Source organism: Pseudopipra pipra, chromosome 8 (assembly GCF_036250125.1).
Source record: "Pseudopipra pipra isolate bDixPip1 chromosome 8, bDixPip1.hap1, whole genome shotgun sequence".
NCBI classification, from domain to species: Eukaryota; Metazoa; Chordata; class Aves; order Passeriformes; family Pipridae; genus Pseudopipra; species Pseudopipra pipra.
In genome coordinates, this window is record NC_087556.1 from 23,960,724 (window position 1) to 23,986,310 (window position 25,587).

Below are 25,587 nucleotides of genomic sequence, written 5' to 3' on the forward strand. Positions count from 1 at the left end.
GAGGGGACAGTGGGGTACGTGGGGCACCCCCCGCGCGGGCCACCCTCGCCCGGTACATTCCCAGTCACCTCTGTTCCGGGGTATTCCCAGAGCTCATCTGCTTCTTTGCCCCAGCCAAGCCCCCCAGGTCGGGGCTCTTCACCTCCAAAGCACCCCCAGGCCTTTGGGATGAAGGTCGCTCTCGAGCTTATGCCCCTCTCACTCTTCTCCAATTATTCGGTGAGCTCAGCACTCTGCTAAGGAGGCTGGGGGGCTCTGCTCCACTTGACGTTGCACCCCCCCTCTCCATGAGATGTTAAAGGTAATGCCACCCCCCAAACTTTTGGAGAGACCCAAACTGGGAGAAAAATGAGAATAAAATAAACCCTCACCAACTCACCCACCTCAGGGAGTCATGGGTGCCCACCTGTCCTCCAAAGCCTGGGGTCACCCAGGGTCCTCCCACAGGCTCAGCTCCTCCATCCCCTCCCAGCCCCAAGGAGAGATGGGTGGGAGATGGGGGTCCTGGGCTACCTCACTGCTTCACTTTCACTCCAGAGCCCCGTGACAACATCTGACCTGAGTAAGACTGGAGAAAGGAGACCAGTGAGCTGGAGGGGGCCCTTGGGTTGAGGAGGTACACCCACACACACCCCCCACTCCACACTGCCATGCAAATCCTGACCCAGCTCTGCTCTCCCATCTTACCTCCGCTTCCCCAGGACCATCCTCAACCATTGCCCCCAGCCTGCCCTGCAGGTGCTCACACCTGCACTGACAGCACCCGGGGTGCTCTCTGGGAGAGCAGGTGCACCCCGGAAACCCAGGGCTGGGTGTGTACCGCCTGCCTGCTCCAGCCCCTCATTATGGCTCAGGTTAAAACTATGCCCAGCACGGAGGCTGCTAATAACCCGTGTGCCAGGGCCGGGGCAGGATGCTGGGTGCAGCACAGATGTCCTCGGGGGGGCACCCCCTGGCCAGGGTACCCCCCTCAGCCCCAGGGTCCTCCAGCCAGAGAGACAGAAAAGGCACTCACATTTATTCTTTAATAAAAATAGGAAGGGAAAAAAATTGAAGGGATTAGACCAAGATCCAGCTGTGGACTCATCCTACCAAGGCAAGGACTGGCCAGGTCACAGTATTTGCTGCCTGCAGCCCAGAGGGCAGGGGGGTGGCAGCTCCCCCAACACAGCAGAGCAAGGCAGGGCTGCTCCCTGTGAGGTTTTATTGCTGGTGATGCCCGGAGAATGGGGCTTGGGAGATCCTGAGCAAAGGGAGCCAGGTCAGGTGCCAGCCGAGGGGGCAGAGCTGGAGAGTGCCACATCGCACCCACTCCCACCATGTCCCACCAAGAGCACACAATTCCAGGGCATGAGCCATCCACATCTCTCACACTTCACCATCTTTCCTTCACTGACTCCATCCCAGCCAGGACTGAGCCCTCAGACCCCACTCATGATGGGAGTTTTTCCAGAATGTGTCCCTCTACACAGCTGCCCCCCTCAGTCCCTCCCACTTAGCAACAACTCATGATTTCGGCTCCATTTTATCCACAATGTAACAACCTGTCAGAGGTTCAGAGATACCCAAGTCCCTGGGCCAGAGGTGATACCCACCATCATCCAGCCTAGGCTGACTCCATTCCCACTGTGCTCCCAGCACTTAGCACCAGTATGGAGCAGCCAGTGTTTGTCAAAGCACCTTCCCCAGGTCACTCTTTTCCAGGATTAGCCCACTCCTCCTCTCACAGTAGTACTCAGAGACACTGTGCTGGTGGCCAAGAGGTTGGTTCAGGCAGGAAGAGGGGCCACAGTGGCACGTGGCTGCTGCTCCCAGGGAGAGGAGCTGGCATACTCCAGCCCTGTGCTGCCAGCACTAGTCCCCATCCCTCCAGACGAACAGAGGAAGAGACCTGATGGGCTCATGGCTTCTTGGAGGCTCCTACGCCTCCCTCCAGAGCTTTCTTGGCTAAAAGCTCCTTCTCCTCCTTCACCTTCTTCAGCCTGGACTTGCTTTTGGAGGACGAGAAAGTGAGCGAGGTCTTGCTGAACTCCAGAGGGAAGATGCCCACGTCCCCATCAAAGCGATTCTTGGACACCTGCAGGAAGCGCTTCCCGGGCCCTGACGTCAGCTTACGCTCCTGCAGGATGAGGACGTTGTCGGCCTCCTGGCTGGCCTGGGGAGAAGAAAACATCTCCAGGAGAGTGCCAGGGATACAGCCAGAATCACAGGGCTTAGAGTTGCTCACAGACAGCCTGCCCAGCTCTTTCAAGCCCTGTTATGGGGCACTCCAGGCCACAGCAACTCCAGCACTTCCCCAAAACCAACCCCTTGTGTTCCTCCGGGACACCCCAGTGACCCACGAGGCAGACAGGCTTGAGCTGAAGCCACAGGACATCTTGGGGAAATGGGAACACACGAGGGCCGTGCACAGACAGCACCTCCTGCCCACCACTGCAGGTTGTTCAGCATCACGGAAGAGACCAGAGTACTCAGAGAGCCCATCCCTGCACCCTCCCTGCCTCCTTCTTTAATTATCTTCTAGTACATCCCACTCACAGTCAATGACTATTAATTAACTCCACCTAAAGCCCCAACAGAGCTTTAGCTGGCAATGGGTTTGCTCCCTGCCTGCATGAGGACTCCTGGGGACATCCCATCCCTTTCAGCTCTTTTCAAGTCCCCAGTGATGACTCAGGGTGCTGATGGAAGCCGGGAACAACTGCCCAAAGTATCCCAGCCCCTCCTGGGAACACACTGGCCCAGCTCACCTTGGCAGAGCCAAAGATGGAGGCTGTCTGCAGCTCCTTCTCATCATCCTCCTTGCGGGGATGGATGACCAGGGTGATGTGGCAGTTGTTGTCCGTGGCAAACTTGCGGAAGGCACCAACAACGTAGTCCTGGGCAATGAGCCTGCCACAGCAGCAAGAACACGGTTAGGGGCTGGCACTGCTCGGTGGCGGGGTGCAGCAAGGTCCTCATCCCCACAGCAGGAAGCACCCAGGAATGTGGGATCACTCTCTGTGAGACAGCCGAGCCCACATAGGCAAAGGGATGTGGCACAGCAGGGATGGCTGGTAACCTGCTCACCCTTTCCCATCTCTTCCTCCCTAGGGCAGTGATCACCCTTTAAAGAAACAGGGTGGCCAGACAGTAGTAAAGGAAACACCCTGAGTGGGTCCCCAGCCCCTATCATGACACCTGACAGGGACAGCTCCAGAGGTGAGGGTGGCAGAGGAATGAGAGGTCAGACTGGAGAAGGGCTACCTGTCCACAGAGAGGTGGTCCTGTCCCATCATGAACTGGAGGTTGTCGATGATCACGTGGGTGATGTCGTACATGTAGACAGCGTGCTGCATGGTGTCAATCACCGTCCTGGACAGAGGAGACCAGGATCAGCCCCAGGGATTAGCAGAGGTGGGGGTGGGGATGCTGAACCAGGCACAGAGACACAGAGAAACAGAGCTGGGAGGTACCAGGCTGGGTCCTGATGAGCGCTGAGCCCATCCCACCTCTGCATCTTCCCCACTGCAGGACAGGCAAAGCCCCATCCACACAATTAAAGGCAGTTGGGATCAGGAGCTGCTGCCCACACAGCCCCTGCCCACTGCCCTGCAATCCCCCCAGCCCACAGAGACCCTAAGAGCACACGAGGATATGTGAAGGTGCCGCAGCACCTGATGAATAGAAGGAGCTGGAGGTGCCTGTCCTACCTCTTCAGCAAAGGACAGTGCTGCCAGGTGAGCAGGGTGTGGAGGGTCACATCCTAGCACAGGGACACATATCCTCCTTTCACCCCCACCCCAGAGGGAGGCTGTGACAGTTTCCACAATAGGAGGAATGCAGCTGATTGAGCCATAAGGTCCCCACAAGCCAATTCCAGGACTTGAACAGTCCCAACATGCCTCCTGCCAGCCCCAAATCTGTGACTCACTGAAGGGGAAGAGCCCCAGTTCCCAAAGGCCCTGCAGCACATGCCGTGAGGGGTAAATGCCACTGGGGATGGAGGTGCAGGACCATACTTGATGTTCTGCTGGCCATGGAAGGTCATGAAGTAGAGTGGGAGGTCCTCAAAGCGATCGGCCCACTCATCATACAGCTCCAGCTGGTCCTCCAGGCGCCGACCCGCAAACTGCGTCAGCATGATCTTGGCCAGGCGGACGTTGTTGATCTCAAAGCTGCCCCACAGCGTGCACACTCCCTGCATGCACAGGTCCAGCGCGTACTCACTGATAAAGGTGGTCTTCCCGCTGCCCGTCGGGCCTGGTGCAAGAACAGAAACAGAAGGAATTAGCTGGGGAGATGATCCTACCCATCCTGAACGTGCTGGCAGGCTGTTGAGAGGTGGAAGCGCCAGGGAGTGGGATAAGAGAGGCCCATCCACAGTACTCACATCATAAATAAACAACGTCTCATGCCACACTGCACACCTGGGTGCACGGACATTGCCTCCCATAGCCTGTGGGTCCCTGGGGAGGGCTGGGCAGCCGGTGGGTGGGCACAGGGAGGGCTCAGACAGGAGGTGGCAGGCGGGAGCAGGCGTAAGGGACAGTCCAGGACTTCCTGTGCTGCCCCAGGCAGGGAGCCCATCACCACATCGGCATGCCCAGTCCCACCGAACTGAGGAATGCACCCCAGCCTCTCACACTCCTTCGAGACAGGCTCAGCCAAACCCAAGAGCTGAGAGACTTGGAAGACGCATGAGGCATCAACCCCAGAAGGGTGAAGCCACCAAAGAGCCTTCTGCTCCCCTTGTCTACCACTGTGCCCCCTACCTGTGAAGACGGTAAGCTCCCCTCTGCGGTGCCCTTTGAGGAGCTTGTTGAGCTCGGGGAAGCGCACCCACTTGATGCCAGCCACCTGCTCGGTGTTGGCTAGCTCCCCAAACACTTCCTCACGCAGCTGCCGGAAGGAGATGATGGATTTGTGGCTGGCGGGCAGGGCAGCACGCAGGATCTTGGTGAAGTTCAGGCCCTGGTTCAGAACTTCCAAGGGCCGGGGCTGCAGGTTCCCAGGGCGCACCAGGGAGCAGCGCTTGAGGCTCAGCTTGCGGGCAAAGAGCTTGGCAGCTTCCCAGGAGCGTAGGTCCTCACCGAGCCACAGGGTGATGCGTTTGAACTGCTCCAGGTAGGGGAGGAGGGCGGGAGGCAGGCAGGTGGTCCCCCGCGGCAGGGCCAGGCTGGCCACCCCTGCTTGGTGCAAGGCCAGGGCATCCAGCTCCCACCCAGTTAAGACCAGCTCTGTGTCTCGGCAGCCGATCAGGGGCAGCCCAAAAAGATTGTGATAGGAATCGATGCGGGGTAAAGTCTCTTCCAAGTAAGCTATTGTGTTCCCCTTTTTCTCCACCCTCACAAGCTTCAGGCCTTTCAGGGTTGCATTGCGGGGGCTGAACCAGGGGAAGACCAGGGACTTGGCAGTCCTCAGATAACGCACCCCAAAGCGTTTCAGGGTGGCATTTGACACCAGGGAGATACCAAACATGGCCTTGGTCTTGTTGGTCTCCTCCTCATCCAGCAGCTCCCAGAGCGGCAGAGCCCGGTCCCAGATGCAGCGGGCATCTTCGCTAGCCTGTCGCATGTCCTCCTCCATCTCCTCCGAGCTGGCGGGGGGAATACCACGGTGCTGCAGCTCCACGTTGGCCTGGAAGTCCTGCCAGGTGCCCTCGGCCAGGGTGGCCGTGCACAGGAAGCTGCCCGTGGTCTTGTCAATGAAAAGCGTGTACGGGGCACTGCCGGCTCTCTGCGGCGGCTGGTCCGCGTGGCCGGCGGTGAAGAGGCTGGGGGTGTGCAGGCAGCTGTACCCGTCGTGGAAGGGGATGTCGTGGGCCCGCAGGTACTGCCGGATCTCGGTGACGGAGACGGAGGGCGCGGGCCCCTCGGGGGAGGGCAGCACGTCCTTCTTGTAGCGCCGCTGGCCGAGGCGGCCCGGCGCCCCAGGGCTCAGCGAGGCTCCCTTGCTCCTGGTCCCCCCGCAGAACACCGGCAGGAGGCGGCCGGCGGCTCTGCCGGGCCGCAGGGGCACCAGCGCCATCCTGACCGCCCCTGCGCCCTCCCGCGCCGCTGCCGCTCCGCATGGGCGGCTACCCCGCGGCCCCCGGCCCCGCAGAGCCGCTCAGGCCGCCGCCCCCACGTGGGGCCACACGGACACCGCCATTACCTGGTCCCGCTCCCCAAGCGTCACTTCCCGGCGGGGCGGGGGCGGCTGTTCCCTGTCCCGCCTCTCCGGCGGTTCCGGCTCCGGGTGAGCGCGGAACCATGACGGGCCGCGGGTCGCCCAGCCGGTTCCTCACCGCCGTCCTGCACAACGGCGTGGGTCGGTACGTGCGGCAGCTCCAGCGCCTGCAGTTCCTCTTCAGCCCCACCGCAGCCGACGCCCGCGGCGCCAGGTACCGCCGGAGGCGCCCGTCCGCCTTCCTGGGTTGGGAGTGGGGAGCCGGGTAGCCCCTTTAACTAGGGGAGGGGGGTCTTCTCCCCCCTGCCCTGTCAGCGTGGGGAGGGGACGGGGCTGCAGCCCCATGACCACAGTGGAGCGGCGGAGTGGGACGACGAACCTCCTGCGAGACGGGACTGGGGCTGGAAGGCGGCACCGGTGACCCCTGAGCTCCGCCCTGGCACAGGGGGCATCACCCCAACCTCTGCATTGTGACCCCTCCCGTGGGCAGGGCATGGGAGGGGTGACCCCACCTGTGACCTTCGCCCTGGGGTGGGGGCTACAACCCTCCCCCATCTCTGGCCGGGCCGGGGCTCACGGTCCCCCTGTTCCCCAGGCAGTTCGTAGAGGAGGCAGCACAGGACTTTGCTCGGCAGCACCCCGATGTTGTTCTCTACGTGAGCCCCGGCTCGGGCACGGCCCCGCTGGTGCGGGCTGAGTACTGTGAGTGCTTGGGGACACGGGGAGAGAATGGGGATGGGGCTGTCCCTGCCGTGCCCTGGCTCTGCGCAACCTCTGCCTGGCACAGGCGGTGCTGAGGCAGCTGCTGTGGGATGGGGGATCAGCAGCTGCCCCCCGGAGGCCTGTGGAGTGGGGGGATCCTGGCCTGACCCCCTCGCTCTGCTGCAGTGAACGGGACAGTGCGGGAGGAGCTCATCGCCAGCAAGACAAGTGAGGAGATCGTGCAGCTGGTCACGAAGCTGGCCAACCAGTCCGGCCTGGACATCATCCGCATCCGCAAGCCCTTCCACACCGACAATCCCAGTGTCCAGGGCCAGTGGCACCCCCTCACCAACAAACCTTCCATCCTCACTGTCCAAGGCCCACGCCTGCAGCCCCAATAAAGCCTCTTCCACCTGCAACCCTATGTGTCTGCATCCATCTCTTTTGCCTGCAGAGAGACACCGTCACACCATGTCCAGACAGAGCCATGTTTATTGCCAAGGGGACGTGGAGCTGTGCACGAGGGGTGTCAGACACAGGGTGATACCCCTCCTTGGAGGGTGGGGGTGGTCCTTGGTGGTGGCTCATGTCCCCTTCTTGCAGCAAAAACAGTGGGGGCAGGATGGGAGAAGCCAGGTGTGCAATTCTTGCCTTTTCCCACTAAGCATCGCTCTCCTGAAATAGGAGGCCTAGGCTGTAGCCCATGAGGGACCCCAGGGGCTGCCACCCCCCTCTTGTCTCCCCTGCAGGGCTGAGCTGGCAATGTCCTGATCATAGAGGTGCCAGCAAGGAACACACGGGAGGACACACACCCCAGCAAGTCTCTCCTTCCACAGCTTCTCCTGTGTCACCATATGAAATGTTTTTGTCACCAGTCTCTCAGCTTCCCCCAGGAGGTGGCAGGAGCAGAAATAGCTGGGGGAATTTAGGGACCATGGCTGCTCCTGGAAAGTGCCATGAAGAGGAGGATGCTCCAGAGGGAGGCAGACCGGCAGACCCTTGTCCAGGGCTCTTCTTCCTCACTGTATGAGGACATTTCCCCACCCAAGGATTGTCTCACAGGTGACAGGGCTGTGCTTGAACCCCAGTTCTCCAACGGCACCACACAGGAGGGCAGAAACACGTGCTTGGGGCCACAGGGGCACTGTGGACATCAAGGGGATGTGGGTGCTGCGCTGGTCCCTTGTCATGCTGTAGGGCACTGTGGTGGCTGCCAGTCCTGCTGCTAGTGCATCTTGCTGCCTCCTGCTGCATCCAGCGCCCTGGGGAGAGGGGGCAGAGCCCTGTCAGGATCAGAGGGCCTGGGGATGCCACCTCCCCAGGGCATCCAGCCAGATATTTCACCTGTGGCCTCTTTGCAGGGGGCACACACCCCTTCACCAGCTGCTCCAATGCATTCGGGTAGCGAGCTCCTCGACATGTTTCTGTTCCTTGCCAAACCATCCTCTCCCAGAGAGGAAACCCTGGGGGGCAGATGTGGGAGAGCGGGCAGAGGCTGGCAGCCACCGAGGCCAGCCCCCACAATGTGAGATGTATCCACTGCCCCTCTCCTGCCTGAGAGCGGGCAGCAGGAGAAACCCGCCAGCCCCATGCCGGAAAGGGATCCTGCACCCTGCAAGAGGCACAGGCACAGTGCGTCAGCCCCCAGCCCCCCTCCCTGTTCCTCACCCACCTCTCAGCAGCTGTCCAGCTCCCATGTGCCGAGGGACACCCAGCAGGGCCAGCCAAGTCCACACGTCCATGACAGTGTCTCTGTCACGCCTGGATGAAGAGACAAACTCGCCCTCCCTCCCAGTGTCCACTTTCAGCCAGGTGCCAGCTCCTATCTCCAGTTTGTGGCCACCATCAGTGGGTTTTTATACATAAATAGAGCTTCTAAATTTAAATAGATGCTTCTTTCTTTTTTTTTTTCTGTACAGCAAGTCTCAAAAGTGAGTAAAAGCCAAAGGAACGGCTGAGCCCGGGCCCGGCCCGGCTCTGCCATCCAGGAGGTAGTTTCGCCTGAGTCTTGTAACACTGCTGGCAAAGGGGTGGGAGAAGGGGCTGAAGGGGAGGAGGGTCCCGCTGGCAGAACCCCCCTCCCCAGCCCCTACACGGAGCTCTCGTCCAGCTTCTCCACCAGCTGTGTGTGTTTCCGCTTCTCCAGAATCTTGCTGAGCTCCTCAGTGAAAGATGCACTGTAGAGCGGGGAGACTAGAGGCTCCTCCTGCTGCTGTAGCAGCATGTAGCTGTTGCCGTTCATCTTGCGGAGGACGTTGGGCAGAGCCCCCATGCCGTTGGTGAGCTCAGCCGGCAGCGGGGGCGGCAGCGGGGGCACAGCAACCGGCAGCTCCTTGACGGGGGAAGTGGCAGCCGTGGGCGCCTCACCAGGGATGATCCGCAGGCAGCCATCAGGGTACGTGAGCTCTTCCTCCTCCTCCTCCTCCTCCCGGTGGCCCTTGCGCAGGCAGTTGGCTGAGACGGTCTGCAGCTCCACGCTGGATGGCCGTGGCTCCCCCAGCACATACTTGCCCTTGCGCTTCTCCAGGCAGGACATGTAGAGGAGGACGGTGCTGAGCACAGCGCAGAGCACCACCAAGGTGACAATGGCAGAGATGTAAGCCACCTTCATGTCGTTGGCTGCCTGGCTGGCAGCGTGGGGTGGGGTGGCAGCTGTAGGGCTGCGGGGTATCTCGGGCAGCACAGTGAGGCTGTAGGCAGCCAGCAGCGTCTGAAGACCCCGCTCCTCCCCGTAGCAGCGGTACTCGCCACTGTGCTGGGGCAGCGTGTCTGTCACCAGCAGCCCATCCACCCCCACACGCAGCCGGTCCTGCCCCATGCCCAGCACCTCACTGCCATTCAGCAGCCACACGGCTCGGGCCAGGTTGGAGCGCTGGTCGCAGGGCAGCAGCACATCGTCTCCCTGCAGCACTGTCCGGTTCTTCCATGGCAGGGAGCCTGTGGGGACACACAACGCCTCACACCTGTCCTGGCCACCCTAAGGGACGCTGGACACCAGCATCCCCATGGTCCCAAGGGGTGGCAGACTTACCTCGCCCGGAGATGCTCCGGCATCCCTTGTTGCCGCTCTGAATGTCCTGCACCAGCCCTGTGCTGCAAGGCAGGGGGAGCTTCAGCCATACAGCCTCGGTGCATACAGCCCACCCTTTACGAGGTCATGGCCACCAGAAGACCTACCACCAGACACTGGCCAGACCTTTGGGGGTGGCTCTGGGGTGACTGTGCCATGGAGTGATGCACAGCAGCATAGGATGGGGCAGGTGGAAGGGTTGTGGGGACCCGGCTGGGGACAGGCACCCATCCCTACCTGTCCGTGGTGGCGGTGGCACGGCAGGCCCTGCCATCCCAGGCACAGTAGGGGTCCCGGGCGAGGATGCAGTCATAGCAGGAGGTGTACCTGGCACAGGTGGCCAGGGGCACCTGCACGATCCCACTGGCTGCCCCCACATACAGGCTTCTCTGATGGGGAAAAGACTGGCTCAGCATTGATCTGGCCATGGGGTGCCCCATGGTGCCCAGAGACCCCCCAGCAGAGCTCTCCCTTGATGGGGATGCACGAGAGGATCCCCAGATCACAGTCAGTGCCAATGGGTGGAGCTGGCAAGGAGGCCAGGCTGCCCTGCTGCACTCCAGCACATATCCCAAGCTGGGCTGACCAAGGAGTCACATCCCCCCACTCCCACAAAGAGCCCAATGGCAGCTTCACAGCACAAGCATACCCCATGTGTGATGGCCCCCTACTTCTTCTCCCTCACCTGGGCGTGAGAGATCACCAGGCTCTCCACGGGCTGCAGGTCCCTAAACACCTGCACCTCCTCCACGATGTGGATGCCAGAGCCCACCACCACAGCCTTGTGAAGCCAGCCGTCTCCTGGAGAGCAGAGCGGGGGGTTCAGGAGGGAATGTGTGGTGTGCCCCCTGTCCAGCACAGACCTGGCAAACTTACCCCACACTCACCTGTCCCCATGAAGAGCACATCGTAGGAGCGGCCATCCAGGGCCTGCACTCTGTCCACGGCCAGCCGGCTGTACGCCACGCTCTTCTTCACCAGGAGCGGCTCCCCGCCAGCCGGCTTCACCTCCTCAAACATGAGCGGGTGCAGCTTGACAAAGTCCAGGACGCTGTTGGGCAAGTCCTGCGAGGAGTTGTAGCCCTTCCTGCGGGAGTGGTCCGTGATGCACTGCCCAGGGGAGATGGGGGTCAGAGGGGAATGTGGCTGCCCCGTGCCCCCCCTGCTCTGCACCCCCTGGCACTCACAGAGCCGGGCCGGGGCTCGGGCACTGCACCATCATAGCGGGCCCACTTGCGAGTCGAGTCCTGGTACTCCATGTAGGGGCCCTCAAAGGCACGCTGCACTGCCGAGATGCTGTAGCGGCACACAGCCGAGGCCTCCATGGTCCTCCTGAGGGGCAGAACCTCACCTGAGTCTGGACAGACACATGACTGCTCCCAATTAATGCACCCACAGGTGTGCAGCACATGCCTGTGTATGCCCTCAAGCATCTCTGGTTCCATCCCCCCCGTGCTGTAGATTTGTAGCCCCAGTTGTTTCGGCTGCTGCCGCACTCACCACTGTGCTGAGAGCGTGAAAGCAGCATAGAAGACAGTGCTGGCCCAGCCACCTCCATCCAGGCTGCAGACGCTGCGCAGCACCTCGTAGTAGGGGATGTAGCAGACCAGGCGCGCCTTCATGAAGGACGTCCACTTGCGCTGAAGGATCTTCTTCCCCCCCACATCACTCTGGGAGGGTGCGGGGAGCATTTTTGCACAGGCTGGTGGGGGGTGCATTCCCCTCTACCCATGCCTCAGTTCCCCCCCAAATGGAGGCATGCTGCTCCTGCACCAAGAGGAGCAGTGCTTGGCTCCCTCTGGCTGGGAACATGCCTACCTTGCAGACACGGGCAACCCGAGCCACTCGGGCCACATGACTCTTGTCAAAGAAGGATGTGGTCTCCTCTCCCGCCCTCTCCGTGAAGAAGTAGTAGATTTTGTCATCATCACCTACAGGGCTGTCCCTGCTCTCCCGGACCAGCACAGATGCCACGAACTCGGCATCTGGGGACACGGAACAAGAAGTGGAGATTGGGGACCAACCACAGGATGGGGAATCCCTCCCTGCCTCGATTTCCTCTCATTGCAAACCACACAGGACTCCAGGACCACTCCCCACCCCTGCTCCACACGCTCCAAAGCATCCCCCAGCCCATGATGCTGGTCACAGGACTGGGGGGGACATGGACATCTCACCATTTAGCCAGTGCAGTGGGGACTCCTCTGTCTTCAGTGGTCGCTGGTGCAGGTTCCTCCGAATGTCAGGAAGGCTCCGAAACTCGTAGCGCGTGGCCGTGTACAAGCCGCCGTCTGAGCAGGGCAGGTACCCATCAGCATGGCCCTGCACCCTGGGGACAGCCCCACAGGCCACCAGCATCCCCATGCCCCAGGCAGATGAGGCAGAGGAGGATCAAGTCCTGGCCTGGTAAGGCCGCTGCACGCAGGGCCTACCTGGCTGGCACCACCTGCAGGGGTGCTGGGGATGGGGCCAGGATTTGTTGGCATCCCACATGTCCCCGCCAGCCCTGGAAAGGTGCCACTTACCCACAATGAGGCCGGTGTAGCCACGGGCAGGGTCATATGGGCACTTCTCCTTGCCTTCCTCAAAGTGAGACGGCAACATGAACCTGTTGGCATCCTTTGGGGGGGAAAGGGAACCTGGTTAAACAGGAGGGGACAGACGCGCCTTACCTGCCAGCCTCACGCTCTTTGCAGAGGCTGCTAGCAGGGACAAAGCAATGCCCACCAGCCATGCCCTTGTCCAGGCAAGACAAATGCCCCCCCGCACCCTCCAGCTGGTCAGAAACCACATGAACAGCCAGAGCCTCCAGCCAACAGCAGGGAGAGGGCTCTGCAGGGGAGGGGAGACCTGGCACCCCACTTAGGCATCACGTGGGCACTGGGCACGAGCCAGTCAGCGCAGCCAATGTTCCCAGGCTATGCCTGGCTGGCAGACGCTGCTCAGACAGGCTGGGCTCCCCCAGGTGCTGTCCCTGTCATGGCAGGAGTTATTTTCTTTGGGGTTTGCAGTTCAAAGCATGTCAAATAATGATGGGGCCCTTCCAGCTTGGTAGCTCCTCCACCTGATTTCCAGTATGCGCGATGGCCAAACCGGACCAGCAGCACAGCCATGGGAACAAGCATGGCCTCTCCAGGGCTCCCTGAACACACTGGGGACATGGCCCCAGGACCCTTTCTCCCCCAACCCAGGGAGGGAGGTGAACAAAGGGCAATTAAGTCTCCACTGACTCAAGGATCTACTGAAAGGGGGTCAAAGTCCCATTGCCAGTGAACAAGGCTGCTCTTGGACACTCTGCCCTGAGTCACAGCCATGTGGGAATTCCCAGCCTGGCCCAGAAAATCCCTGGGGAGGGGCTTCTGAGTCAGCCCCACCACTGTCACCCTTCCTGGGCACGCTTATGACTGGCTATCAGCCATTCTGCAGCCCCTGCTTTGAGGAGGGACCCTGCAATAGCAGGTGCTGGGGACCAGCCAGCTCCAGGGCTGGCACAGCCCATCCTGCTGAGCCCACATGCGTCCTCCATGGCACCAATCCACCCCCAGCTCTCTCATTATGGGGTCAGAGTCCAACCTCAGTGCCGAGGTGGGGACTTTGCGCATCTGCATTGTGGTGGCCGTGTCCTGAAACCTGCTCAGGCTAGCCTGGGGATCACTTGCCTCCCCCATGAGCCAGAGAGGGGCTGGGACAGGGGCAGAAAGGGAGTGGGGCTGCAGGATGAGACAGTAGGAGAGGACAGGGGGCTGCACCTCCCCAGGGTGACATCGTGGCAGGGGACAGGTGACAGCTGTGGGGCTGAGCAGTACTCACGATGGCAGCACAGAGCGGGTGGAAGGCGTAGGTCCCACAGGCGTAGAGGTGGGTGCTGTTCAGACGCTGCAGAAACCGCACGTGGTTGAAGCACTCGGTCTGTGAACGGGGAGCACAGGCATTACAAGCCAGGGAAAGCAACAGCAGCCCCTCCCAGCACCCACCCACTGGCTCTACCTTGTTGTTTTTGCCCTTCTGCTGGCAGTCCATCTGCTTCTCCGGGGAGGCTTCCCAGTGGATCTAAAAGGGGAAGAGCGTTTGCTATTGTGTGATCCCCATTGCTGTGTGGTGCCCTGTCTCTGCAGGCTCCAGCCTCTATCAGAGCCATCAGAAATGACAAAATCCTCCTTTATTTAGAGAGGGTACGGTTCCTCAGAGCACAAGATGACACTGCACACATCCAACCAGCCCAGGTTGAGAGTGGTCCCACCCCCCAACCAGTGGGCAGACACCCCAGAGCATCTGTAGGAGCCTGGAGGATTTTGGGGTGTCCCTCCCTGGGGGAGCAAAGGGGTGCAGTTTTCCCCCTGCCTCATGTTCTGCTGGGGTATCCCTGAAGCAGGCAGTTCTGAGCTTGGGGATGTCTCCCACCGCTGTTCCCACACTGCCTGGCTGGGGAGAAGCACCAGGAGTCCACAGGAGATCTGGGGACAGACCTGGAGACATCCCCTTCAGGCAAGACCTGAGATGGAGAGCGGGAGGATGAGCAGGGATAGAGTGGTCATGATTCAGACAGGGATCGGGTAGCGTGGGACAGGAGAGGACAACCAGCCAGCAGCAGGCAGAGGCCGGGCTCACCGTGCGGTGGGAGCCGTCAGCCACGTCACTGGAGTTGAGGGCGAAGATGGCTCCCCTGGCGCCCACATAGAGGATGCCCCGGTCGTCCTCCAGCAGCAGGGTGCTGTAGTTGAGGGTGTGTGCGTTGAAGCGCCGGACGTCCGACAGCTCTGCAAAGGGAACAGGGGTCTGAGGGGGGACCCCGGGGCAGGCACGGCGCAAGCCACTGGGAAAAGACAAGAGGACGGAGCTGGAAGTGGGAGGGAAGGCACCCGCTGAAGTTATCAGGTAGACAGTGCTTGGTGCCAGCAGTTACAGCAGGAGGAAAGGAAGAGAGGAGGCTTGGTAGGAGGCAAAAGGCACTAATTGGGCTCAGGCTTACTGCAGAAATTTCTCCCCACTAATTAAAGCACAGCTCAGAGGCGGGAGCTGCGATATCCATGCCCAGCACGAACCTGCCATGGTGTTCAGGGAATTGCTGAAGGAAGCAAAAACATCCCGGCAGTGCCCCTGGCTCTGAACTGAGCCCAGCTAGCCCAAAGGGAAGGATAAAAAAACCTGAACCAAAACTGCCATGGAAGAGGAGGGCTTCTGCAGTGAGGCTGGGCACTCCTGCCCACCAAACCAAAGAAACCACCAAATTTGAGGTGCTGAGAATTGTGAGGTGGGACTCAGCCCTGGCCACAGGGACCCCAAATAAGACTTGGACCCTCCCACAGCAGGAAGAGAAAATCCCATGAGACTTGGGACTCTGGAGGCAGCTGCAAAGGTAATTACTACCCCCCACCAAAAAAGGAGGCATTGCCTGGAGAGAAAAGGGCACCCCAACTGCTAATGAAACTCTCTCCCACCACTGATTGTTGAGTTGAGCTTCACTAACGAGGTCAATGAAGTTGTGTGGATGCCTAAGGGACAATGACACTTCTGAGCTCACTGACAACACACAGGCTGGATGTCAAAAGCCCAATGGCAATTAGAGAAAATCAGGAAGAAAGCTCCAACTATTTGGGCCATAAGAGCCCAGCCCAGGTGTGATGCCCAGCTAAGGACACCCTCCAAGGGCTGCTGGGCAGGGCCAGGGGCTGGCCAAGGCTGGCTCCCTGCATGTCCTTGTCCCCTTCTGGCTTTTGGGGAAATGACTTGAGGTACCAAGTGCTAGACAGCCATGTGGTCTCCAATTTCTGGAGCACAGGGGATCAGAGGACCCCTTGTAGCCACCAGTCCATGCTGAGCCCCCCACTCCAGCAGGGTGGCAAAGATTAGATGCAGTCATGGTGCACCAAAGCCAGTGCTAGCAAGATCCCAAACCTCACTGCTGCCACCAGGACCCGCACCCCCTTACCATCAAAGGTGACTGTTGTCCTGGGAGTGGCATCCAGGTCGGTGGCAGACCGCCGTGATGGGTATCCCATCGCTGCCACCACTGCCATGACAAGAGTTGTCATGACATGTGCCGTATCTCCATTCATCTTCCTGCTCTTGTGGCAAGGGCAGCTGCCCCAGCCACTGCCAGCAGGTTGGCACAGCTGATCCTCGGGACAGGCTCTCCAGCTCCCTGGGACAGGGCTGGCCACCAAACCCTCCTGAAACACAGAACACCAAGTCAGACACTCTTGCTGTCCCAGCACCTCACAAGCAAGCTGGCTTGAGAAGCAGCCAGCTGCATAGATGCATGGATGCTTGACCAGGCATGGCCTCATACCAGAGACAGCTTCAGGGAGAAACAAACCCTCATTAGCCAAAGGGGAAACAAAGGCATGGCACAAGGCATCGAGCCTGCAGCCAGCACAAGCCATGGAAGGGAGCTGGAGTGGAGGGACCTCCTGCAGCATCCCCCTGAGGATGACCTCCCTCCCCTCTGTCACAGTGGGGGCAGTCGCTTACTGACTGCTTGGGTCAGCTGCTCAGAGACTCATTTTCCTCCAGGCTACTCCCTCCTTTGCTCCCAAACTTCTGCTTTTACAGCTCCTCCTGACAGAAGGATATGCTTTGGCACAGCCGGCTGATCCCCCATTGCATTTCACACCCAAACAGCAGGCACATTTGCCCTCCAAAAGCAAAGAATGGAGCTCAGGGCCAAGCCCCTCTGTGGGTCATTGGTACACTTGGGTACCCCAAGTCCTGCTCCCCAGAGTGGCTGCAGCAGGATGGGCAGCAGTGGGGGTCCTGGGAAGCCCAAGGTCTCCATTCCTTCCCAAAAGGCCAGCTGGCCATCTCCTGCCATGCAAGATACTTGTCCCCAGTTTTGCCCCTCCTGAAATGATGAGACTCCCGAGGACAGAGGCATGGGAAGGACGCTTCAGGCATGCAGAGACGCAAGGTGAAGAAAAACCCATACAGGAACTATTTGGCATCTCCATCAAGCCTTTTCAAGCTGAAACAGTTTTTCCCCCACAGTGTTTTTCAATGAGATTTCAGTTTCTCTTTCATCCCAAGCTCAGCATCTACTTTGGCTCTCACTTTCATGCATTTTTGATTCCTCACAAATAAGCCCCCACCTCTCCCAGCTGCACTGAGCAAAGCCACCAGTTCATCTTGCAGGCATTAAAAGACAACTGTGTATCTCTGAGACAGAGCTCCCCAGAAGCAACAAGCACCTCTATGTTTGCTTATATATATATATATATATATACACATTTATATATTTATAAAAACCAAATACCTGGCCCTGTAGAGAAGCTGCTCAAACATGCTCAGTGCAGACGATTTCCCTGAAGCAAATACTTTGCTGTGTCTCAGGTAAAGGGGAGGTAAAACTAATGTGAAACCAAAGTGAAAAGAGCTTTGGGGCCAAAAAGGAGAAGCAAAGGGCTGCATGTGGATTCAGTCATAGTTCTGCAGCTTGCATCAAAGTGGGTTCAGACCCAGACCTCACACCTGCACTGGCCACTGCTCCAGAGCATTTCAGGAATGGGGCAGACAGGAAATGTGTCCCCCTGCTCCCTGCTACCTCCCTGCCCCCCAGGAACCAGACAAGCACAGAGTACCCAAAGAGCACCCCACCCTGGGTGCAGGTAGGGTGCTGCCTGTGGGACTGAGCTCCATGGAGAGCAGATCCCAGAGCATCCTCCCTCTAAGTAACTCCTGTTTCTGGGACAAGCCCTGTCCAGACCGAGGGTCTGCCCATGAACAATGGGCCTGGCAGGACAATGCAAGGCAGGTGAGTGCAGATGGAGGTCAAAGAGAAAGCAGTTGCTTTGGTGATATCACGTCTAGCATGAGCCAAACCCACCAGGCTTTGTGAGCAAAACAAGTGGTGGGGTCACACCTGAAGCACCAAAGCCACTGGCCAGCCCTATGCTGACACCTCTCCATTCCACCAGAGGACCACTCTGGCAGCTGCAGGGACCCTTCCTCAGGACCCCACACAGGGAGAGGAGCCTGGAATCACGCATAAGCCACAACAGCTGCTGGACCTGGGATGGGAAGGTAGAGGGTAGTATGAAACTTTTTATGACAAGGCAAACAATGATCTCTAATAAACAAGTAACAACCCTACATGCTGCCAGGCGTCCTCACCCTATCTGCCCTGGACAAACAATCCCTGAACTTTGCCTGCTGCTTGGCTCCTGATGCGGTGGGGATTGGAGCTGGGAGCAGGGCTGGGCAGGGAGGCAGGGATGGTGCTTATCGCAGGGCAAGCACTGTGCTGTGAGCCAGCCCCGGCTAACATTTAACCATTGAGAGCACCGAGCCAGCACAGGGGGAGGAAAAGAAAAATAATAAATTAAGCTGGGGGTCTGTGCAGGATTCCTAGCCAGGCAGGGGGCAGCAGCCTCCCATGCGGCCAGGGCTGGATCCTCTGCTTTTTCGGAGAAGCAGCTACACCCATTTCCAAAGACTCCTTTGCCCGAGATCAGATGTAACTTTGTCCTAAAGAACATTTAATCAGTTACGTTGTAAGAGCTAGTTAATATTTTACTCAAAGGGAAGGGCTGTTCCAAGCTTCCCTATTTTTTTTATTTTCAAGTTTTTATTTTTCATACCTAGAGTGGGGGAGAAAGAGCAAGAAGGAACTGAAACCATCCTTGGCTCCCCTCAGGTCATCACCCCGGGCTGCACCCACACCAAACACCCCCAAATGCATCATTTCCCTCTTGTCAGGATGCAAGTTCTAAGCTCAGGGTGAAGCCAAGGGCCCAGGCAGGAAGCAAAGGAGGTCATGGTCCATGGGACACACTGGTAGGGCTGGGGGCAGCTGAGTTGCTCAAGTACAGCACTTCAATGGGAAATCAAGAAAAGCTGGAAATGGAAAAGCCACAGAGTTTTTTCTAGCGGAGAGAAACAAAAAGCAGAGAGGGAGAGGCTGAAAAGCAGCAGCAGCTCAAACGAAACCAGGGGGTTCAGAGAAAAACTGCCCAGAAAAGCCCAGCCCCCCCACCCAGGAGTGAGCTCCCAAGCCCCTTGGCACCTCACCTACTTCCCAGAACAGCGGGGGCCGACATAGGACCTCAAATCCGACCTCAGCTCTCACCCTGGCTGGCGACACTGAAGGAGGATGGTGGAAGCAGGACACAGCCTGGAACCAGCCACTCTAGTCGCAGCGTGTAACATCCATGGAGGCAAAAGCTCACCCTCCTACGGCTGGCTACCGGTACTTCTACAGGATTCAGCCGCAGCTCCCAGCATGGAGCCAGACCCAGGCACCATCTCTCACCAGTGGGGTGGGTTTGCTGGTCCCTTGGGAACACCAGGAAAGCAGCGGGGCGGCGGAGGCGTGCCGGCGTGGGCGAGCGCGCAGGGGAGCGAGCGAGCCCCGGTCAGGTCTGACTGGGTTTACTGGGTCACGACGGAAGCTGTGTGAGCATGACTGTGCCGGCATCAGCCTCCCACCGGCAGCCAGCCGGCACAGCACACCCAAACGGGCTGGCCCAGCCGGCACCTCCTTAAAAACCCCATGACCAGTGTCTCCGGAGGAGTAAAAAGCTTTTGATGAGTGAATTTCACGGTGGCAGGTCTCGCCAACCTGGATCTGACCAAAGAAACTGGCCAAGGAAACCAGCCAAAGCTGCCACACGCCTCGACAGCAACTGCATCAGGAGCTTCTGCAGCACATGGTGGCCCCTTCCCACTGCCCCGTGGCCCCCAAAGTCAAAAGGCAGCAAAACCTAGGAGCAAAAGCAGTCTGCAAGCTGCAGTGCAGGGAAGCTGCACTGTCTGTGGGGCTGGCAAACATGGAGAAACCTCAGACGGGGTCTTATGGACCCCCATGGCTGTTTCCTTGGCAGAACAGCTAAAAATTATGTCAGCTTTTTAATTTCAAAGGAACTCAGGAGAAAGAGTGGAAATGTTGGGTGGGAGCAGCATTTCTCCGGCTTACCCTCAGCATCCATTCTGGATGGCAGGACAGAGATTTGCAGAGTGAGATCGGTCTTTCCCATCCCACCGCTCCCTAAACAGCTCGTGGTTGCTCCACAAAGATCTAGTAAAGCCCAAGTAAGCTCCCAGAATGGCTGCTGAACATTTCTCCCCTCTCATGGGCTGCTCCTCTTAGCATCACAGACCACCACAAGCAAGCACTGCTGGCTTCCCAGTGGGAGCCAGACATTTCCAGTAGGTCTCCTACAGGTTATGGGGTTGCAAATCAGCCTTAACAAAATACCCATCAGGGACTGCACCAGAAGATACCACTTACACTTGGCTTTTTCATGGCAGCCCAGCCCAGTCACTCCAAACCCCATGTAGCTGACTCAACTTTACTCACTGGGGCCAACCATGGCACGTGCCCCCGCAGCCCCCTCGGCTCCCCCACCACTCACTCCCCCTGCCACATTCCCACTGGCCCTGCACTATTTTACCTCCCCCCAGGGACCCGCACGAATTGCCCTCAGGTTCAGCCAAAACAGCCCAACTCCTTCCGGGTACGGGTGGGGGGAAAGGCACCAGCCCCAAGGGATGAGGTGGGGAGAGCTCCCAGGCGTGGGAACAGCCATTGAGTTATGGGAAAGGAGCCATCGGGGATGGGAGACAAGCCTGGCACCGGCCTGGCTGCAAGCGCAATGCGTTTTGGGCCCCTCTTTCCCGGAGGCGGCAGACCTTGGGTGGGAAATCCTGCGAGATGCGGGAAGAGGAGACGGGATGGAGGTTGCCAGGCAACTTTAATTCAGCCCTTGACGAACTTCCAGCACTTTGCTTCTGCTGCAGAGCCCAACCAGCAAATGATAAAACATCAGATCCACCTCAAGCCAGTGGTGTCCATCTGTCCATCCATCTATTCAAGGCTCATGGCCTCATGCCTGGGCTGCCCTGCAAGGACATTGGTCCCCCCGGCAGCATTCCCGAAGCCTGAGATGAACCACTGTTCCCGGCACAGATTTGCAGGGGCAGGATTTGACCCGTGGGACTGGACTGGCGCTGCTGCACAGATATTTCTCAACCAGCCAGGATTTTTGTCAACAACAGCGAGAAAAAAATGTGAACTTGCTGAAAGCCCTCCAGGAAGAGGGGATCCATGCTGGGTCGGGGAGGGAAGGAGCACAGTGACCTCCTGGGAGCCCCTCACTGGGTTTATTTTAGTTGCTTTCTTTAAACAAAACCATGCTTGACCCTGAGGTGCTTCAGCAGACACACACTAGAGCTTCCGCTATTTAGGAAGCATATATATCTCTCCTTTACCCAAATTTGGGATTTGGGCACAGAGGAAGGGAAGAAGAGCTGCAACATCGGCTCTTCTCACGGAGCATCCTGCCGTGCTCCCTGCGCAAAGCCCCCACGCACAGCACAGCCATCACGGAGCCAGGGAGGCGGGTGGTACGCTCCAGGCCATGGGAACGGGCTCCGAATTTCCACAGCACAGCCCCCATCTGCCATCAGCAGAGCCCAGCACATCCGGCAGAGGAGAGCACCCAGCTCTGATCCCAGCAACGTCACTGCAGGGAGGAGACACATGAAGGAGAAAAGTGATGGATGGGAGAGTGAGCAGGGACAGTCAGGGATGTGGGCCAGTTTAAGGGGCACCAGTGCTGATGGGAGCCAGACATCTAAACAACCCTGAAAAGACAAACTGATCCCTCTGCAATAAAAACAACAACAGCCCAATTTCCGACAAATTCACCCTCCTGGCCCCTAGCACCACATCCCCCTGCAGCATTCCTCTGGGGAATGCTGCCCACCCAACGAGGTGCAGGGACCAGTGATTCTGTCTCCTCTGCATGGCTGCAGGGATCGGGGTGTGTTAGCTTCTCCCAGGCTCCCTGTTTTCACTAATCTCACAAGAACTTGTTCCTCTCCTCCATCAGGTCGAGTCTGATGCGGAGCAGGAGGTTCAAAGAGGCTGCCAGGCAGCAACAGAGCTCACAGCCAAGTCTCCATGACAGTTCTCCAGCCATTCCCATCCAAACCCATTCCAAAAAATCCAACTGAGAAAATAAAGAAAGCTGCTCCAGCCTGTGCCATGGGCAGGCATCACCTGCCTAAAGCTGTCCCTGCCAGGCACGGGGACGGCTTCACTTCAGCTGCTCCTGACATGCCACAAGCAGATGGCAAGAGCACAGTGCCCAGGATGGCAGAACAGAGCACTCCTCCACTGCTCACCCTAATGGAAAACCCACCGACACCAGCTGTTAGTTGAAACAGTTCCTTGACTAGCTCCAGAACCCTTGCTCAGAGCTGGCCTCGGAGGGAAGGGTAGGAGAGGAGGCTGAAGGCCAAACCCTTGCAGCTCAGTGGTGGGACCAAGAGCACTAAAGAATGCCACAGCCAGATTAGATACAGAACCCCCGGACAGAGCAGCAAATCTCCCCTCACCCGAGCAATTCCCCATATGCTGGAGGCCATTTGGTTCTTGAAAGACAGAAAGGAGGACACAGTCCCCATGGCTTTTCCCTCCTTTAAAGCCCATATCTCCCCTGTGGAAACCCCACACCAGAGCCCTGGGGTGACCCTGCAGCGCGGGAGCACCTGAGAGCCCAGCAGGGAGTCGTGCAGGAAATGGGAAGTGTAACCAGATGCTGCCGAGACTCAGTGGCCTGGCTCTGACTTCATCTACCACCAGCACACCTCCACACCAGGCCAGGGGGGAGGCAGAGTGTAGCTAGCAAGCCCTGGTATGTGGGGTGCACATCCCTGGGGGTCCCACCTCCTCCACTGTGAGGAAGAGGCAGGCTCAATGCTAACAACATCACCCCAAACCCCAACATCTTCTATCCTTTCCTGCCTGATTTGCAGCATGACCGCTTGCCAGCAGCCTGGACAGACAGACAGACAGCCCTCCACATCACAGCAAATTCTCCCAGCGAGGGGGCGTCTGCATCCAAGTGGCTCAGTGCTGTATGCAATCTGCAATTCAGCCTTCAAAGGCTTTGTGGCTGAAGCACATTGTCTCCTCGGCAGAAGCAGCAAAATAATTGTAGAATTAAATTCCCAGGAACAATTAGAAAGAAAATGAGAGAAAAATCCCAACCTTAAATGTAAAAGGACAACTCAAAGCCAGCAGATTTCAGGGCTTTTTGAGGCATCTGAATCCATTTGTTCGTCCCTATGGCTGCACTGTGTTTCATTTCACTGGGCTCGTACAATGCAAGACACGGAATTAACTCGGGTGTTTGTTTAGAGCCGGTTTGTCTTCCAGTTTTTTTTCCAAAGCCAGGTTTGAGTTTCAAAGACACTTCTTGGCAATGCCTGGGGTTCCCACCGCTGGTGTGGTGTGGTGTGGGGCTTTCCCAAGGGGAAACAGAGGCTCAGAAATCATACACAACCTAGGTTCCCCTTGGAAGCGGGGGCAAGAGGTGGAGCACAACCCAGCTTGTCTGGCGTGAAAGTGGGGCTTTCTGCTGCAAGTTTGTCCCTCTGCCTTTTATTTATTCCAAAGATAAACTGTTTTCTTTTCCAACATCCAGCAAAACCAGACGATGGGAGCAGTTTTAGGGCTTCCAGCTTCATCAACCTCTTCTTGTTTCTTTCACTTTTCCTCCAACAAAGCTTCAATATGGGGTCAAACCCAATTTTGATATTCAAGTTTGCATTCAAAACTGCACAGCACAAAGCAGTAGTATCTGGCCTTTCCCACAGTCGTTTGCATACCACCAGCTTTGCTGCCCCCAAACCAAATCCCCACATTATTTACATGGGCTGGGCTTTGCAACAGGCAAAAAAGATCCTTCCATCAGGTAACGGAGGAGGGATTGTACCTTGAGGGAGCTTTTAAGCAACAAGAAAAGCAGAACCCAGAGCACACCCTGAATCGACAAGCTGCATCTCGGCCCCCGCACCAGTCGGTAACTTGGTACCTGAAATCCTCATCCTCCTTCATCTCCAAACAGCAGAGCTCGGGCCCTGGGAAGAAGGAGGGGTGGATTTGGTGATGACCTTGTTATTGCAAAGCCCTCATGCTTGTAAATCACCAGGAGCTGGTGGCACAGCCAGGCAGGGAGGGATGACGGCAGCAGCATTTCCTCCTGAAGCACCAACCCAGCAGGGAGCTCTCACCTTTGAACAGGAACAGGGCCGCACCACTGCCGGGGGGGGGGGGGGGGGGGGGGGGGGAGGGGGGGGAGGGAAGGGGGCTTTCGCAGCAGGGATACATAAAAAGCTCTGAGGGCATCATCCCCACCCCTCCAAGAGGCAGCAGGTCCCCCGGGACAGGCTCCCCCCACCACAAAACCGCCCATCACATGAGCCGCTTCCCAACAGGTCTCGTCAAGATGCCAAGCAGAGCCGGCGGGCAAGCACAGGGAGGGAAATTCCCCACCTGCGGCCAGGCGAGGCTGGCACCACGTCTCCAATGCACCCACTGCTGCCCTCCTGCACAGGTTGCTGGAGGAGCCCCCCTTGCCAGCCCTGCTGAGCACACCTGGATGCTTTTTCCCAGCACATGACCTGCCAGATTTGCTGAATAAACCTCCCAGCTCCGGCAAACCCTCTGCATTCCTGGTGGGTAAAGTGGTGAAAGGTTCAAATGGATGTTGGAAAAGGCAGGGGGGGAGAACAAAACTACAACACAAAGCCTCATCTGCAGGAACCGAAAGGGTGTTGGGGTTTGGGGTTTTTTGTTCCCCTCAGGTTGCAACACAAAAACAAAGACATGATAGGGATCTTTCCTGCTGGGGGCAGCTCCCTGCCCCTCATCCCTCTGGGCAGAACAAGCCTGGCCAAACCGAGATGAAGGAGAGACCTGTCCTGCGGGGCAGCATCCCCGCAGCCGCGATGGTCATCCTGCCCCAGGTTTGGGGCTCAGGTTGGGGGGGCCCCAGCCTGTGCCCGCTGCAGGGGGAGGCAAAGCAGCCAGAGCCCACAGTGGCAGGACAACTAGCACCAAAAACACCGCTGTTGTTATTAATAATTTCCCTCCATCTGAGTGAATCTGCACTCCTCATCCATTTTGGGAAGCCTCTTTGTCTTTGGAGACCGTTTTTCTTGGCACCTGAAGAGCCTTATCATGGTTCCCCCTCCCACTTCATGCTCTCGGTTTTAAAGGCCAGGGGCAAGTCACCGGCCCACGTGGGTAGGGATGGAAAGGGAAACAAGAGCCCCAAATCCCAGAGCTGCCTGACTGCACAGCAGGCACCTTCTACCCTCAGACTGGCACAGAGATGCAGCTCAACCCCAATGCAGAGAAGCCCCCAGCATAAGCTGGTCTGCTTCACCCAGGGGCATCTGCAGCCCCCACAGCAGTGCAACCCAAGGAGATGAATCCCAAAGAGTCAAGGCTCAGACAAGCCACATTCTATGATCACCCCCTGATTCCCAAAAGGAAGCAGAGGGGGACAGGGATTGCACTGCACCATCTGCACCGGTTTTGTATCTTGTCCCAGCCATCTGAAACTCCAGCTGCCCCCAAGTAACACTCAGCCTCCCCAGTAGTCCCCTTCCCTGCAGACCCGTGATCCCCCTAGCTGGCTGGGGAAGGGAAGGGCTGTATCCAGCCCTCTCCTCCTGGAGCTGGTGCCCTGTCTGTCTGCAGTTCTCATCACTGTGTTCCCTCACACCCTCAGCATGTCCCCCTGTCACTCCCACTCAGGTCCCCCAGCCCCATCTCACCCCACACCCCAAACTGTCCTCAGAGAAAACTCCCCACACTGCCACCAGATCCAGCATATCCCACCTCCCCTCCCGCTCATAACCCCCAAATCCTCACTCTG

General features: G+C 58.3%; 3 protein-coding genes across 8 annotated transcripts in view; 1 reads left to right on the forward strand and 2 right to left on the reverse strand.

Moving 5' to 3' along the window:
- Positions 1-1,011: 1,011 nt before the first annotated feature.
- TWNK (twinkle mtDNA helicase) lies at positions 1,012-6,133 on the reverse strand. Its single transcript, XM_064663167.1, has 5 exons — positions 4,755-6,133; positions 4,002-4,242; positions 3,247-3,354; positions 2,751-2,892; positions 1,012-2,155 (listed from the first exon to the last, which is right to left on the reverse strand). The coding sequence occupies exons 1-5, from the start codon at positions 6,007-6,009 to the stop codon at positions 1,901-1,903; spliced, it is 2,001 nt and encodes a 666-aa protein (XP_064519237.1). The 5' UTR covers positions 6,010-6,133; the 3' UTR covers positions 1,012-1,900.
- Positions 6,134-6,185: 52 nt separating this feature from the next.
- On the forward strand, positions 6,186-7,271 carry MRPL43 (mitochondrial ribosomal protein L43). The gene is made up of 3 exons (XM_064663172.1): positions 6,186-6,364; positions 6,746-6,852; positions 7,039-7,271. Exons 1-3 carry the CDS (start codon positions 6,234-6,236, stop codon positions 7,251-7,253), a joined length of 453 nt encoding a protein of 150 aa, XP_064519242.1. The 5' UTR covers positions 6,186-6,233; the 3' UTR covers positions 7,254-7,271.
- A 55-nt stretch (positions 7,272-7,326) lies between these two features.
- Positions 7,327-25,587, reverse strand: part of SEMA4G (semaphorin 4G) — a 29,718-nt gene continuing 11,457 nt past the window's right edge. The window contains exons 1-17 of one of the 6 annotated variants that reach the window (XM_064663163.1): positions 18,926-20,188; positions 15,852-16,092; positions 14,531-14,679; positions 13,910-13,972; positions 13,733-13,831; positions 12,448-12,541; positions 12,100-12,213; positions 11,741-11,907; positions 11,423-11,592; positions 11,110-11,254; positions 10,810-11,032; positions 10,608-10,723; positions 10,160-10,311; positions 9,884-9,945; positions 8,525-9,789; positions 8,197-8,315; positions 7,327-8,114 (exon numbers count right to left, since the gene is read on the reverse strand). In XM_064663163.1, the coding sequence (XP_064519233.1) occupies positions 8,942-9,789; positions 9,884-9,945; positions 10,160-10,311; positions 10,608-10,723; positions 10,810-11,032; positions 11,110-11,254; positions 11,423-11,592; positions 11,741-11,907; positions 12,100-12,213; positions 12,448-12,541; positions 13,733-13,831; positions 13,910-13,972; positions 14,531-14,679; positions 15,852-15,978 (2,529 nt within the window). In that variant the 5' untranslated portion in view covers positions 15,979-16,092; positions 18,926-20,188 and the 3' untranslated portion in view covers positions 7,327-8,114; positions 8,197-8,315; positions 8,525-8,941. Of the gene's footprint in view, positions 8,115-8,196; positions 8,348-8,524; positions 9,790-9,883; positions 9,946-10,159; positions 10,312-10,607; positions 10,724-10,809; positions 11,033-11,109; positions 11,255-11,422; positions 11,593-11,740; positions 11,908-12,099; positions 12,214-12,447; positions 12,542-13,732; positions 13,832-13,909; positions 13,973-14,530; positions 14,736-15,851; positions 17,006-18,925; positions 20,189-25,587 lie in introns of those variants that run through there. The other 5 variants (XM_064663164.1, XM_064663160.1, XM_064663161.1 and 2 more) reach the window with 5 other exon arrangements.